This window comes from Brienomyrus brachyistius, chromosome 2 (assembly GCF_023856365.1).
Source record: "Brienomyrus brachyistius isolate T26 chromosome 2, BBRACH_0.4, whole genome shotgun sequence".
NCBI lineage: Eukaryota > Metazoa > Chordata > Actinopteri > Osteoglossiformes > Mormyridae > Brienomyrus > Brienomyrus brachyistius.
Window position 1 is genome coordinate 21,660,198 of NC_064534.1, and position 16,284 is coordinate 21,676,481.

Sequence of the window (16,284 nt, forward strand, 5' to 3'; positions counted from 1 at the left end):
GCTCACAGAGGGTATCACAGCGCACATGCTCACACAAATATACATTATGGTTATGTGAGAAACACCTATGAGGCCACATCTATGGCCTGTGGGGAGTATCAAGGGTGACAGCATGCAAACACAGAGTAGGGATGTGTCTCAAACCCAACAGTAGAGGTGTGAGGCAACAGTGATACTGGGCCACCAAGTCCCCCAGAAATCAACCTAGTATCTAAGAAACAATGTTTGAGAAATGTGGGGAGGCCTGATTACTTTCAGAATCAGAATCACGTTCATTTGCCTAGAGCAATTACAGGAATATACAAGAGTTGTTCTGCTCCTGGTGATGGTGTGACACTAACATGGAACTTGCATACCTGCATTGAGGTACACATAAAAACACAAAGTGAGGATATCAATAAATAAATGAATCAATAGAATATGTGCCAGGAATGAATAGAGACAGTAGCTGTGTTGCGATTTTACTGTCTGTCAGGGTAACTGCAGGGAAGTGAAACATAAAGCGCGAAGCACATTGCGAATAACACCGAATACTGAAGAAACAGACGGATTAATTTGGCTTTGGTTTTACTGACCTCGAACCTTTTCTCAGAGGATTGAAACTGAAACGGAGGTGAAATTATATTTTGACCTTTTTCATTGGACCACTGCAGCCTTTTCTTTTCTTGAAAGCTGCAAAAATCAGGCATAATATTGCATTCCTAAATAAACAAGAATATTAAAGCCGGCAGAGTGTTGGACACCTAAATTACGGATACGGTCCTTTGGTAATAACAACATGGCCGCCTTCTGTAAAGGCGCACGCCGGTTTAAACGAATAATATTTTGCCACAGTTTAGTAAGAGGGTTTTCAGGTATGTCCGTGAGTGACAAATCAATATTTCAATATACGGAGTTTTATAATATAGAGCCAGTTAAAGATTCAAATAAGATCTATTTTACAGACGTGTTAAGATAAGAGTTGTTTTAATCTGAATTCACCGTAACTAACTATTCATTACGGACAGTTAATATTTTTCCCGCAGTGCATATGCGACACGGAAGAAAAATATAGGCTTATTTTTTATATATGAATATTGTAATATTTTATGTAACTCCGCTATATTTATACATCTCAAATATTGGATTAATTTACTGAACGCTTTGTTTATTTTCTTTTATATGCCAAGTGACACACGTGCCTTTTTGCAGGTAAATATGAGTATGATATTGTGGTTATTGGCGGAGGATCCGGGGGACTCGCCTGTGCCAAAGAAGGTATGCCTTATTTTGACAGGTGATGATTGTTTTTCTGTTAGATGACCCGGTCGTTATTATCCTTGCATAGGTCCAAAACAGTGATTTAAACTAGGTCTAGCTCTGTTCGCCGTTTGATTCGGGTATTGTGGCCGTTGGGTACCTTGTGAAAACCCAAAGCCTCCTATCCGGCCGCTAACGTGCTGTCGCAGCCTGTTGGTGACGTCCCTGTCTTATCTTCACTCGTCCAGCTGCTCAGTATGGGAAGAAAGTTGCCGTCCTCGACTACGTAGATCCGTCGCCTAAAGGTGAGAGTGTGCGCACCGGTGTCTGTATTTTGTTAGTGTTATTACAGCCATCTTCACAACTGAAATAATCTGTGTTTGATTTGGTTGTAAATCCGGTGGCTGGGTTTGGTTTCAGGCACGAAGTGGGGTCTGGGGGGGACCTGTGTGAACGTAGGCTGCATCCCCAAAAAGCTCATGCACCAGTCTGCCCTGTTGGGAGTAGCTTTGAAGGACGCCTCCAAGTATGGCTGGAATGTCCCCCACCAGCCTTCTCATTGCTGGCAAGTACTGGGGGCGGGGTGTATTCTCCTGCCCTGGTTTACTTTTTGGAATTCATCATCATCCACTACTGTTAATATTTTATATGGCAGTACAATGAAACTTAAACCTTAATCACGGACCATCTGAAAAATGTGAATAGAAGATCGGTTTGGTTTGAAACGGATTCTATGGTGCCCTCTAGTGTTAGTTATTAAATTAACCTTTAATTTTGAGTCAGGCAGGCCTTCTGCTCTAAAATGTTGGATATGATTATGACGGTCAAATTATTGCATGAGTTGGTTGAATTTTGATAATTTAACTGGCCATTTTTGATTTAATTAAAAGGCATACTTTTATTGGCTGGTCTTTTATCTGGGCTTGTGTGCTTATGTACATTTGTCAGTGTCTTTTGAAACTGACAGTCTTTCTATAGAGTAATTAAGTAGATTCCAGTTAAGGACTGTAATTACTTCAGATCTTGGGTGCATATAGGGTGTAGCTGGTCTCAAGGCAAGTATTTGGAGAAAACTCCAGCAAATCCCTTTTTCCCGGCTATGCTGGAAGGATGTGTGTTTCTGATTGTGGTTTCCCACATGCTCAGGGCCACCATGAGCTTGGCCGTGCAGAACTATGTCAAGTCTCTCAACTGGGGTCACAGGGTTCAGCTGCAGGACAGGTGAGTCTTGTGGCCTGACACAGCACAGTATGCTGGGAAATGTGGTCTATTGCTTTCAACATTGACCTCCTCAAATTCCTGGAGCATTGATTCCTCTGATGCTTGTAGTCCTTTGAGTATGTGCAGATCCGTGGCAAATAGTAGTCATGGTATCCTTGTGTGGCCCCCCAGCCCCCGAGTAGTCCGCTCCCCTTGGGGTGAGGGGTCCTTTAAAGCATCCCAGAGGGCTGGGGTTCCCTCACAACCATGTTTCCCCACTTGATTTTTGACAGGAAGGTGAAGTATTTTAACCTGAAAGGCCAGCTGGCAGACGGGCATACTGTTATCGGAACAAACAAATCTGGGAAGGAGGTAAACGAATGCCGCCCACCATGACGGGTAAGGGGGTAACCCTGCCCCCATGGGGCTTTAAGCCTCTTGGTTGCTGTGTTCCCAGACGGTCCTGAGTGCCCAGGACGTTGTGATTGCCACTGGAAGCCGGCCAAAATACCCCGTGCATGTGAGTCTGACCCGAGCTGTCGCTCAGTACCTGTTTGTGTTCTTCTCAGAAATTCAGTGGTCTGTGGACCCTCACCACCCCCCCCCCCTTCCCACATCTTCTGATCTCAGGACCTAAAGGCAGTGTTTTGGCGTGGTCTACTCCCAGGTTGGACTATTAGAATCCCTACCCCCCCTCATTTTTTTTTGTCAACATCCTCAGGTCCCAGGCGCAGTGGAACATGGCATTTCCAGTGATGACATCTTCTGGATGAAGGAGTCCCCGGGAAAAACGTGAGTGAGGGGCGTCTCCTGCACTTTGGGTACAGGAGTCTGTCTTTGGGTGTCGTGCCTCAGTTATTTGTCAGCCTTTCATCCTGACACACCGGCTCACTGCAGTGTGCTTCCTGTGTGATTAGATCTAAAGGCTTTTAGTCTCTTGTCAGCGTCACTTCAAGTGAATAGTCTGCTTATCCAAACTGGAGGTGGAGCACAGTGTGTTGTGTGGGAGTCAGAATCACAAAGATACCATTTTGTATTGGTACTCCCTCTCTGCCGGCAGTGCTGCTTTAAACCTCCTTTTAGCAAAAGTCTTTCTTAGTCACCCACCCTCTGACCCTCTCATGCCATATTTACTGCCTGAGATTCAGTCTGAAGGTTTCACTTCTGGTTACGGATGGATGTGGAAAGCTTAGCCTGTCGCCCTTGGTTACGGACCGATGCGGGAAGCTTAGCCCATCGCCCTTGGGTACGGGCCGATGCGGGAAGCTTAGCCCGTCGCCCTTGGTTACGGACAGATGTGGGAAGCTTAGCCCGTCGCCCTTGGTTACGGACAGATGTGGGAAGCTTAGCCCGTCGCCCTTGGTTACGGACAGATGCGGGAAGCTTAGCCCGTCGCCCTTGGTTACGGACAGATGCGGGAAGCTTGCCCGTCGCCCTTGGTTACGGACAGATGCGGGAAGCTTAGCCCGTCACCCTTGGTTACAGACAGATGCGGGAGGCTTGCCCGTCGCCCTTGGTTACGGACAGATGCGGGAAGCATAGCCCGTCGCCCTTGGTTACAGACAGATGCGGGAAGCATAGCCCGTCGCCCTTGGTTACAGACAGACGCGGGAAGCTTAGCCCGTCGCCCTTGGTTACAGACAGATGCGGGAAGCTTAGCCTGTCGCCCTTGGTTACGGACAGATGCGGGAGGCTTGCCCGTCGCCCTTGGTTACGGACAGATGTGGGAAGCTTAGCCTGTCGCCCTTGGTTACAGACAGATGCGGGAAGCTTAGCCCGTCGCCCTTGGTTACAGACAGATGCGGGAAGCTTAGCCCGTCGCCCTTGGTTACGGACAGATGCGGGAGGCTTGCCCGTCGCCCTTGGTTACGGACAGATGTGGGAAGCTTAGTCCGTCGCCCTTGGTTACGGACAGATGCGGGAGGCTTGCCCGTCGCCCTTGGTTACGGACAGATGCGGGAATCTTAGCCCGTCGCCCTTGGTTACGGGCCGATGCGGGAAGCTTAGCCCGTCGCCCTTGGTTACGGACAGATGTGGGAAGCTTAGCCCGTCGCCCTTGGTTACGGACAGATGCGGGAGGCTTGCCCGTCCCTTTGGTTACGGACAGATGCGGGAAGCTTAGCCCGTCGCCCTTGGTTACAGACAGATGCGGGAAGCATAGCCCGTCGCCCTTGGTTACAGACAGATGCGGGAAGCATAGCCCGTCGCCCTTGGTTACAGACAGATGCGGGAGGCTTGCCCATCGCCCTTGGTTACGGACAGATGCGGGAAGCTTAGCCCATTGCCTTTGCCTGTCCTCATGCTCTGTCCTCCTGTGTCTTCCAGGCTTGTCGTCGGTGCAAGCTGTATCCTCCCTCCTGAGCCGCATCATGGGGTCTTCAGGTTGCATCACCCAGCCAGCATGCACTCACCTGGGGTGGGGGGTTTTGGGCCATTTTCCTCTGGTTACTCTGAATGCTGCATTTAAAGCTGTCAGTAGTAACTCTGACAGTATTTACTAGTGATGGCCGAACGAAGCTTCACGACAGATTTGCTGTATTTTTTAACCCCACTAGATGGTGCTCTTGGTTTGCTTTGATCCCTTTTTGGAGCAGTGGGGTCAAAAATACAGTAAATGGTTAATTAAATGTCATTTGGCCATCACTAGTGTTCACTGTCAATTCTCAGTAAGTTGACTCCTATACTGAAGGTCCCAGTACGTATTGGGGGGTGCAAATGTTATTGTGGATACAGAATCTCCCCCCACTCAGCCAGTGAGACCGGACCTTATGGTCTGGTCAGGTGTCATTTTGGCGTGTCGTGCCACTTTCCTGAACACACTAAATCAGATGTGGGCCTGGAGTGTGCTGGATTCCTGACGGGCATCGGGCTGGACGTCACAGTCATGGTCCGCAGCGTGGCACTACGCGACTTCGACCAGGTATGGACAGGGTGCCAGGGTCAGGCTGACGCTGGGTGGGCGTTCAGGTGTTTCGAGAGTCACTACACTGAAATGTTCAGTTGTCGGTCACCATCTAGCTGGCTGAAGTGCATCTCAGAATCTCAGTGATGCATAAGATCTGGTGTTCCATCTCCATTAGCACCACTGCCCTGTAGCTGTTAGCCAGCCTGTGGTGAAAATACACCATGTGGGATACTGCTGGTTGCTTTGGTTTGAGAGTCACATTTCTCTTTTGAGTCAGGCAGACACTGGACGGCTAAGGCAACAGGCCCCAAGCGGTGGGAACAGGAAGACAGTGCTGGCTGGAATTAATCATTGATAATACTGTGAAAGGGGGTTCGTGACTGCACAACACCGGCAGATGTCGGGGACACTGCGTGGAGCAGAGACAGCACTGAGTGTCGTGACTCTGTCCATGCAGCAAATGGCAGGCCTGGTGACGGAGCACATGGACTCTCACGGGACCAAGTTCCTCTGGAGGCGTGTCCCCAGGAAGGTGGAGAAGCTGCTATCCGGGTCCCTGCAGGTGACATGGGTGGAGACCAGCTCTGACCGTGAGGAGCAGGACACCTTTGACACGGTGCTCTGGGCTGTGGGTGAGTAATGGAGCGGAGGAGGTTTGCGCTTGTGAGCATCACTGCAATTGGGCAGTTTCGCTAGGTGGCGCTGTTAAGCCTTGTGTAAAATTGTGCACACCGCCAAGGCCTTCGCTTTTGCTCTGTGGGCTCTTTTAGCCCGTTATGTGTATGTGTGTATTCCTTAGTTACCTAGGTAGCTAGCTAGTTAATTCTGGTGTGTCTGGTAATCTTACTGGTTATCAGGCTGCACCATCAGCAGACCCCCGGAGGATGGGGATAGAACTGTCTTAGGGAGATTTAACCCCCTCCTGGCTGTGATCCATGTTCAGGATGTCTGGCAGTGTGGGGGGGTCACCATGTTGCCTCCTTTCTTCTCTGTCCCCCAGCTTCCTGCCTCCCCCCAGAGGGGTGTCTGTTTCCCAGCTCCCCCTCACCCCTCATCTCACCTGTTCAGCTCCCATAGCCTCTGCCCCCTCACTCTCTTTCCTGTCTGAGGAGTCCCCAGTGCACCACCACCTTTCTCCATGGCTGGACATGGAGCCCCTGAGCCTGCTGGCTGCATCATGTCCCCTCCACCTAATAAGAGGGCCGAACAGCGGGGCTCTGTAGGATGGGTCCCCATTGAGGGGGGTGGGATTTCAGAACAGTCTGATGGCCAGCTTCATACCTCCTGCCACCAGGTGGCGTCGCAGTGCCTTTGCAGTTGGGGTCGTTTGCCATAATTGGGATTTTTTTCCCCCCATGTTGTGTTCTCTCACTGTCACTGAAGCAGCAAGCTGACTTCTACAACCCCACCCATTGTGCAGTTAGAGGAAATGGGTCCTCCGTGACGGGTTTTGGGGGGCGGGGGGGTGTAGGTGGTCTAAAACGTTAAAACATTATTATTTTTTGCCACTTGATTGTTTTGCTGTGTATGAGTCCCAAAGGGGAGAGTGTAGAGTAGATGGGACAGTGATGACTGTTTTGTTTTTTTGGTGGGGGTGTGGGTGGGGGGGGCATGTGTAATATCCATGAGGAAGTGACAGACAGGAAGTGACAGCTGGTGGAAGGTGACACCATATTTACCCCCCAAGGCTGTACGGATGGTTTCCTCTGCAGTTAACCACATGACAGGAAATATTAGCTCCACTATGGGGGGGGCCTGTATACAGACTCGTGACACGTTAAATCAGATGTTGTTCTTTTTATATTGTTAGGGAGAGCCCCCGTGACCAGAGCTCTCAACCTGGATGCTGCTGGAGTGAAACTCGACGAAGACACAGGAAAAATCGTCGTCTCCGCCAGTGAGGAGACTTCCGTCCCGCACGTGTTTGCCCTGGGGGACGTGGCCAAGGTCAGGGGCCGGGGTGCAGCACAGTCCCTGACCCGAACACTTTCAGTGTGGCAGGTTTCCGTTCAGGCTCAAAGGTACAACTGTAGGGCCTGCTGGGATGGAACCAACAACTCCCCCCAAAAAAGCAACCTGGCCGTTTAAAACGGAGACGTCAGCTTGATGGACGCGTAACCCAAAACCCCAGTGCAGGTGTGCTGCGTAGGACACGCTTTGCACCGTGGCAGTGTGTCGGGGGCACGCTGTCTCTCTGAAGGCGCCCCGGGGTGCGATGGCAAACGCCTGCCCTGTGGGAGGCTCAGCGTCAGGCTGCCTTGATGTCCTTGAACCCTGGCCAGCTCCGTGGATCGCAGACTGCCAATCACTGACACGTCGGCAAATCAAAGGCCAGCTTTAAAGCGGAGGGCGGGGCACGGCCAGTTTGTTTAATGTTAACAGATGCCTGGCTTGGCTCGGGACGATCTCTTAAAAATAACCGCAAACGCCTGTTTGTGTGCGCGGGCTGAGCGATTCTCTCACACTGGGTGGGGGAGGGGTGGGGGGTCGATCAACACCTGGAAGCTAAGCCAGCGCGTGCACACACCCCCGCTTTGAAAGATGTCTTCTTGGGTGGTTGGGAAGCGTTTCGGGCCTGGCGGGGTGTGACCCAGGCAAAAAGCACGGTTGTCACCCAGTCCATGTGACCACGCTCCTTTTCCTGACCAGTGAGCATGCTGTCGCTGCAGGGCCGCCCCGAGCTGACCCCCCCCTCCATCCGGGCCGGAAAGCTACTGGCCCGCAGGCTGGCTGGAGTCTCCACGGAAATCATGGACTACGACAACGTAAGACTCCAGTACATCCTCCCTGTCTGACTCTGTCTCTCACCTGGACAGTATGTTGTGGAGGGGTGTTCAAGGCCGCCTGGGGGGGAGGGTAGGGATTAATTGGTGTCCTTTTCTCAATTGATCCATACCCTCAGGTTCCCACCACGGTCTTCACCCCCTTGGAGTACAGCTGTGTGGGTCTGTCCGAGGCAGAGGCAAGGAGACTGTACAGGGAGGATGGCATTGAGGTGAGATCCCCCCCCCCCCCCCCAGCACGTCTGCCACACCTGACCAGCCAAGTCACGCAAAGTCAGTACACCGTGCATATTTCCCCCGTCGCCGTGACAACAGGCCAGCCGGCACACACGCCTTCCACACCACCTGTGCGGAGCAGGCAGCTGCGATGACTCACTCCCGGCCTGACATCCCGGCGCGGGGGGTGAGTAGGGGGGCCTGACGGAAGCTCCCAGTGGGTGCTGACAGACCGCGTGCGATCAAAAGCCCCCCCCGGCGGAGGTGCTGCCAATTGACCTCGGTGGTGGCGCCCACCTGTGGCTCAGTGTTCATGCAGCTGCGAGTGTCGTTCACTTAAATAGAGCTGTTAAATGCATGACCACAGGGTGGCGCTCTTTGAAGGGTTGTGTTATCCCATCACCTTTTTTTTTACCTTAATAGTCATGGTTGCTCTTCGCTCTCCTGCCCTGACAGGTGTACCATGCCTTCTACAAGCCCTTGGAGTTTGCCGCGGCTCAGCGAGATTCTAGCCAGTGCTACATCAAGGTCAGAATCGGCCGGCAACTGGAGGAACCAATTGCTGTATTTGCATGATGTGCCAAACGGGTCAGGCTGTTCTGGGTTTTTGTTAAGGATGTGTATGCAGACTGTTTTCAATATTCGAACAACTGACAGTGTTATCCAACGGTCATTCAGTTATTCACATGGCAACATAAGACTACAATAAACGCAAAACAGAATAGACTAGTAAATGCACAATCTTTATTGTGACTGCAAGTTAACAAACTATCATGATTGTGCCCCTCTGACCCTGTAAATGGAAATAAGCAGCAGAACCATCAGCCGTAATATGTAGCCCAGGTCAGTGTTTCCCAGCCCGGTCTATGGGGCCCCCAGACAGTCCCTGGCTTTGTTCCCTCCCAGCTCCATACCGGGGAATCAACAAAATGAGTAAATGTCAGTTGTCTATGTTTTAAAGCCTCATCCTTGATTCAGTTTTATATGATTCAGCGCCAAACTAATCAAAACTAGTCTGTATACAAGTTGTATTTGACAGAGTTTGCACAAAACAATTTTCAGTTTGCAAATCAAAATACCTTCACCCTTGGCTTTTGGGTTTTCGTGGTAGTTTCTTTTCTGGTAAATTCTTGCGATTCTCCGCATTGGCAGAATATTTGGAATAATGCACTAGGCTCCTGAGTGGTACAGTTATCCTCTTTGGCTTGTTTTTCATAAAGTTTATTAGTGATGGACAAAATGAGGCTTCATGAACCATTTGCTGTATTTTTCGACCCCACTAGATGGTGCTCTTGGTTTGCTTAAGGCCCTATTTGCTGGGGTCAAGAAATACAGCAATTGGTTCATGAAGCTTCATTTTTTGTAGGTGCTGAAGTGTAGGTGCTGAAGTTTGTAACCTGTCCTTTAGTTTCAGTGTGCTGATCTCTCCTGCTTGTATCCTGCAGGCCGTGTGTTTGCGAGGTGGAGACCAGCGGATCCTGGGCCTGCACTTCACCGGGCCCAATGCCGGGGAGGTGATGCAGGGCTTCACACTGGGGATTCGGTGAGGCTGCTACGCCGAATCAGTCACTGCATGGACTACTCAGCACTGCGCAGTGACTGCATAGACACTTTACAGTGCTGCATAGCATTGTGTGATGAATGCATTACACCACATAGATTCTTTAATGTGCTAGATAGTGTTGATAGTGTTGATGTGTAGATAGTGTGTGATGTCTATTTCACTGCACAACAGTGCTGCATTCCAGTGTGATGACTGTATTTCACTGCCTCCCCTCCTAGGTGTGGGGCCACCTACTCCCACCTGATGAATACAGTAGGGATACATCCTACCTGCGCAGAGGAGCTGACCAAGCTGCACATCAGCAAGCGCTCAGGGCTGGACGCTACGGTGACAGGGTGCTGAGGTTAAGCCCCGCCCCTAATCCTTGGAGCTCGCAGCAGTGCCCGGCCCCGGGCTGATAAGTCGCTTAGCCCCGTCTCTCCGCTGGATGCCAGCATGTTAGGGGTGTGTCCACTGTGGGCGTGGCTACGTGGTTTTCCTGTAGTTTGTACAGGCTAAAAAGTCAGTTTGGAGGTCCCCCCGCCTCTCCGAGTCTGGCCCTGTTATGAATACAGCAGTGTACAGATACACACAGGTTATTAAAGACCGTCTGGAATGACGTCCAGCAGCTGTTACGGGTAAAAGTTCAGGAAGAAACATTCTGCTAGCATCTTCGCCAAATGTTGTTGTTCCTGCAGCTCTGCTTCCTGCTCATTCGTCTTGGCTTCTGACACAGTGGGTGTCTGTGACACTGATGGATGGGAAGGCAGCTCTTCTGGTAACACCCCTATTTCCCATGGACCCAAACCAGTCCTGGGCGGGGCTGCCTGTCAGTCTCTGGCAGACTCAGGGGGCCCAGCGGCTGCTGCCATCGCCCCGGTTGACGCGCAGTGGTACTGCAATAATGGCGGTCGGTCCCCCATTGTGCAGTGAGGTTTAGCTCCGGGGCATAACTCTGGCAGGCAGTGGCCATCATACTTAAACTGGACACTAGATGGTGCCCTTGCCCATGTTATTGTTTAGTTTTTGATTCCTGTTCTTATTGATGACTCTGGATTTTGAAGCATTGATCGAAATGAAAATGAGTTAAATGGCACCAGCTTCACCTAATGAATAACCTGCAGGAAAATTGAGCTTGACTGTTGCTGTTGGGCTGCTGGTTCAGGCCGCGTTCATCACGTACCAGATGCCGCGACGGAGTGGTGGCACCCAGCCAACATCTCGCCCCCCTGCGTGCTTTTGCTTATTTACTTTCAGTCTGAGCTGGCCCGCTTAAAATTTCTGAAATGCGTCAAAGCGGGCATCTCTCAGGCCTGCCTGGGAATGATGGGAAAGCGGGGGGGGCGGCGACTAAGAGTCGTCGATGGGTTTATTTTAGTTTGAAGTCTAATCTGCCGGCACTGATTAATGACCCGGGCCAGGCTGGCGGTGTGTGCTGCCCGGTTTATTTGTACCTGGAGAGGGCCCGGCCCAGCCCGGCCTGGCCGAGATTCCTGCGAGCTCCATTCTGGGACGGGGCGCTGATGGAGGACCCTAGACACCCCCCCAACCCCACCATGGCATAGAAGCAGCATGACTCTCACACCCTGTGCTGCAGGTCTCTGGTGCTCCCATAAGCCTTGGGAAGGCTTCAGGACATCCCCGAGTCTGTATGCAAGGCTCTTTGTAGTCCCATATTTTTGTGTCACTCCTGTGTCACTCCTGTGCTGTGGTGAGATGAGTAGCACTGGTTATGTCGCCATTGTAAGGGTAAGGGCTCGGTGTCCATGGAAACCAGTTAATGATGACTTGTACTAAAACCCAGAATGGGATGGACAAGTTTGAAATCACCTGGTAACCATCCGAGTTGCTGTTAATGTTTTCTGTATAGTGAATATGTGCACAAATAAAAGCAAGGATTAATAGTGCTCCTGTGTGTCAGTGTTTTCCATGTTAAAGTGCACGTGTGTGTGTGTGTGTGTGTGTGTGTGTGTGTGTGTGTGTGTGCCTCTCCATCCTGGCCATGGATGGCGGTACAGGGTCAATTCGCCCTGACCTCCCTGCCATCTCCGCTGACACGACACTCCGCGCCCCCCCCCCCCCCTGTCACTCAGCCCGACGCGTCAACAATGAGAGAAATTCCCCCGGTTTGTTTACTTAAGGACATGGCTAACCTGCCCCTCCCCCTTGCCTGCCTCCAGCTTCACCAGCAGACCTGGAAACTCCCCCCCCACCAGTCTGACCATACAGACCTGTTCATGCGGCATGAGCCCGGGATCTCTGCACAGCAGGGTATGGGCACAGATAGTGTCCCCATTACTCCCGCCTCCCCTAGAGGACTGGCAACGAGTCTCCAGTGACCTGGTTCTGAGAAGCACATCTGGAAATGCATGCAGTCACAGCTGGACTACTGTGTCCGGACACTGAATGCAGGGATCGGTGCTTTATGGTGAGCCCAGGTAAATAAAGACATCTCTCTTCTCGAACTTCCTCCTCAGCCGGAGCAGAATAGCTAGACGCTGGCCCCGCCCACCGTGTGTGGGGGAGTGCACTCAGATACGGATGGGGAGTTGGCACATGCTTTGACGTGTTGCTCTTGCGACCAGGTTGCTTGTCCAGACATCTTTAACATAATCGAACTCGCGTGTGACTCTGCTGCATAAAGCCAATCAGATGAATTTTCCATGAACTCCTTAACCGCGCTGCCACCCTGTGGCCCACTTCCCCACACAGACCTTCACCTGGCCTGTAACCTGTTTCCTATGCTGCAGGACGCGAGTGCTGCTTGCTCTAGGCCATACAGCGTTGTTTACGTTTGCACCAGTTCTACCGGCTCGTGAAGGTGCTTGATGAGTATCAGCCTTGGCTGTTTTCACTGTCTTCACATCTCCCTGCCTTCCTCTAAGAGCTTCTGGAGTCTGACATGTAATTAATAGTGATTTTAATCTCCAGACATGAATAACAAAATGATAACAGTAATCGCCCTGCCCTTTAATCATCTTGATGTGTGCGAGCACGGGAACATCGTTACCCTCCGCCGTAATAAATCTGCGAGATGTTATCTGTGCCATCTGCATGCCGCGGACAGCGAGGCGGTAAGCCTGGGCACGGACGGCCAGTGAATCACCGCAGTGCCCTAACAAACACCTGCATCCCCGTTCCTGCAGAGATCCTTTGTCAGCACCGGTGATCCCTGCTGGACTCTAAACCACAGCAGATCTGGGGGAGATCAATGAATCGGAGACTTGCTCCCTCACCCAACACTTACGCAGACTTCACACACTCTCGGTCTGCGCCTGGATGTGTGTTGTCTTCCCTGCCGACACGGCCGTCTTTGTTTACCTGAACAGCTCGACAGGGTGTTCACTGCTTGGCCCTCTCTCAATATCTTTATTTTTCCTTTTTATCTTTTGCAAACAAAGGTAAACAGACTCAGGTGAACGTGACCGTGTTTAGATTATCTGCTGGCTGTAATACAGGTTTCTGTTTCTGTCCAGCCGCACTAACTTACTGTGGCATAAAGAGACTTGATTTAGCAGTTAATGTCATGTGCTTCCCTTCCACTGCAGGCCGTGGCTGACAGGGTGTCACTGACAGAGCCCTTGGACTTCAGTTGCCTGTCTTGTTGTGTTCCATGCGCAGTTCTCCGCCTCCCCCGCACGCGCACTGCGTCTGGGCTGGGATGCTGTCACACCCTGGCCCAGCCTGTCCTTCCACACCACTCCTGCAACCGCTCTACTCACACCCAGGCCGTTCTCCCCCAAAAGGCCACCCCCTGGAGGATGGTCATCTCACATTTTCTGGATACCTGTGTTACCCCCCCCCCCCCCCCCCCCCTTGTGTGTGGGGAATAAACGGGGTCTGATCAGGTCCATGTAATAAGATTTCATTTCTCGTCCTGATATGAAGCAGCTTTAGGCAAGTGTGGGGAGACAAGGAAAGTGCTTTAACAACTTTGTATGATTTCCTCATCCAAAATGCACCCTCTCCCCCCCACAGGGGATACCCATGCTACCTCGTGGGGGTGTGATGATGAGTGTACTCGTCTTAGTCCCCCCCACCTGCCATGTGGCTTTGCGGCTCCCTGCCACTGGGGAGTCGGACATTCTTACAAACTCCCCCCCCCACACACACACACTTTGTTCAGAAACCTTTACAAGAGGACATGGTTTTTTCTAAATTAATAAAGCTGCAGACGTTCAAGGTCACATTCTCAAAGGAGCAAGAGGATTCCAGAACGGTGGGATGTGAATTCCCAGTCAGAATAAGACTAGTTCATCGCACGACTGATCATACGTCTTCGCTAATATGTAGCCATCGCGACCTTAATGCCATTCATCCGTTTCCTGCATCTCAGTAAAAGTAAGAGAACTACAGTCTGTGATTATTAGATGGTTGTTTCCACTTTGTCTTTCATTGCTGACAATCTACAGACACACTGTGACCTGTCCTGTCCACGACCCTATCCAGGGTGAGAGATTATTGGATCGATGAAAGTATATTTTCTTGCATGCATTAATGTTTGCGTCTATTCCATCACCTCCCCAACTCAAATGGAGTTCTGCTAAGTGACCATTTCACGCACTTCTGCTGCCGGTCACTTTCCTGAAACATTTCAGGTTTACGTCCTTTTCCCAAGGGTACAACAGCAGAACCCACCCCAAGAAGAGGACCCCAGCACACATGCTTAACCTCCCTGTTGGCTGCCGCCCCTGATACGCGTGTCACTCTGTCCCATTTCTACGACGGGCAGCGGTGTTCAGTACATCCAGCACCAACCACTCCACCCCTCAGCTCAACTCCTTCCTAATTTGATGAGCTGTAAGGTGACCCCACGTGCCCCCGTTATGAGGGACACAGTGGGAGTCGGTGGGTTTCTTTACCTGCTCCTAACAGTCATGACAATGCCCCCACCCCCCACGCACCAGCACAGGCATGACGGCAGTACTGCCATTGTAGCCTGTGGCAGGTAAAACGAGATGGCACTAATAATTCATGGGCACATGGGGCATGGCATCTGACCGCTGAGCCATCAGGCTTTGCTGGCGGCCCCCTGTGAGGGGTCACTATCCTGCCGCGTCCATTTGCTGTAATTGACTTCCCCCCCGTCTCAGTTACCAACCCCAGTAATGCCGCTCATGTCACCCCCATCTTGCCGGCCACCAGTGTCCTCCGACATGGTGGCTGCAGTACTCCCATACTCCTACACCTCTGCTTTCCTCTTCCTCATGATGTCCCACCAGAGGAACGTCAGACCCTTCAAGGCTAAATCTCAACCATTCCCTCCGAATGCTTTCTTCAGAGATAATACTCAAGGACAGCAGGTTCTGTTCTCATAAAGCATGGCACACTCACTTCGGAGTATAGAAATATTTATTTAGGACTTATTCAACATTTACAAATTGGCAGTTTCAATGTGTACAAATAAATGTTCAGACTTTAAATCTTTATTTAAATCTTTAGTTATTATGTCTGAATATGCAAACTAGGTGTTTGGAGGTGATACATTGCATCTCTGTAATGCTTCTGAACAAAATCTATCATGTGAATCATTGTCTGTTTAAAGCTCATCTTAATCTTCATTCTTTTGAAAATGCATTGCTGGCTTTTTGATGAAGTTGAGTCATCTATAAAAATTAGGAATTGTACTACTTCCACTGTCATGTGGAAGCTTATGAATTTTCAAGCATGAAACACAGACACACAGATTACAAAACGTTACACTGGCCACTTTGGTTTTATTTAATGGTGAATTCCAGCATCCTTATTGTACCGAATACCATTTCTTCTTTACTCATTCATTTAGCTGCCCAGGGAAAGACAATATACGGCCTGCATCTGACTTAATCCAGGGCCCCCAAAGAGGTTTAAAACACTCTTGTTTCATCTAATCTTCTCGCTCAGACCCAGCCAAGCTTGAAACCTCCCCTTTCCATGATAGGAATGGACAAATAAAGGTTTCTCATTCATGAAAGGACACTGTGTGCTCTATGGATTAGGGACCCACGTTTTTTTCTCTTACTATAATAGCCTGAAAAGGATAAAAAATAAAGAGTTGTCTGTTTGTTCGGTGTAATACTTAGGAAGGGCTTCACTCGCTCTGCTGCTCATTTTCCTACATTGGAACCTTTCTCGTGACAAGAAACGCGGTTGTTGTTTTTATGATTATTTGTCTTTCATCTAATGTTATGCACCTTATGCATGTCGCCACAAATGCGTCTATAGCACTTGTAAATGAAACTCCTGATGCTTCTGCAGTTGGGTTTGCCGAATAAACTGATAAACCATCTGAAACACCGAGCCATAAAATTCACTTTTAACGGAACATATTTAACACCCACGCAGTATTTCGATGGTTAAACGCAGTTAAATTACGGCTAAATGATAAAATGTGTGTATCAGTTTAATGCAGTACTTAG

At 50.4% G+C, this 16,284-nt stretch overlaps 1 protein-coding gene across 2 annotated transcripts; it reads left to right on the top strand.

Annotated features, from left to right (window-relative positions):
• The first annotated feature begins 763 nt into the window (after nucleotides 1-763).
• txnrd2.2 (thioredoxin reductase 2, tandem duplicate 2) lies at nucleotides 764-11,793 on the top strand. 2 transcript variants are annotated; one of them, XR_007387204.1, is made up of 17 exons: nucleotides 764-854; nucleotides 1,192-1,257; nucleotides 1,488-1,544; nucleotides 1,660-1,804; nucleotides 2,386-2,460; nucleotides 2,733-2,811; nucleotides 2,897-2,959; nucleotides 3,161-3,231; nucleotides 4,765-4,784; nucleotides 5,268-5,359; nucleotides 5,802-5,976; nucleotides 7,155-7,291; nucleotides 8,014-8,109; nucleotides 8,247-8,339; nucleotides 8,443-8,530; nucleotides 8,800-8,871; nucleotides 9,789-9,811. XR_007387204.1 is itself a non-coding variant. In XM_049001254.1 (17 exons), the coding sequence occupies exons 1-17, from the start codon at nucleotides 779-781 to the stop codon at nucleotides 10,247-10,249; spliced, it is 1,539 nt and encodes a 512-aa protein (XP_048857211.1). In that variant the 5' UTR covers nucleotides 764-778; the 3' UTR covers nucleotides 10,250-11,793. The 2 variants fall into 2 exon arrangements, 1 of the variants encoding a protein (XP_048857211.1); XM_049001254.1 differs by lacking the exon at nucleotides 8,443-8,530 and adding an exon at nucleotides 10,126-11,793 and having other exon boundaries at nucleotides 9,789-9,886.
• Nucleotides 11,794-16,284: the final 4,491 nt, after the last annotated feature.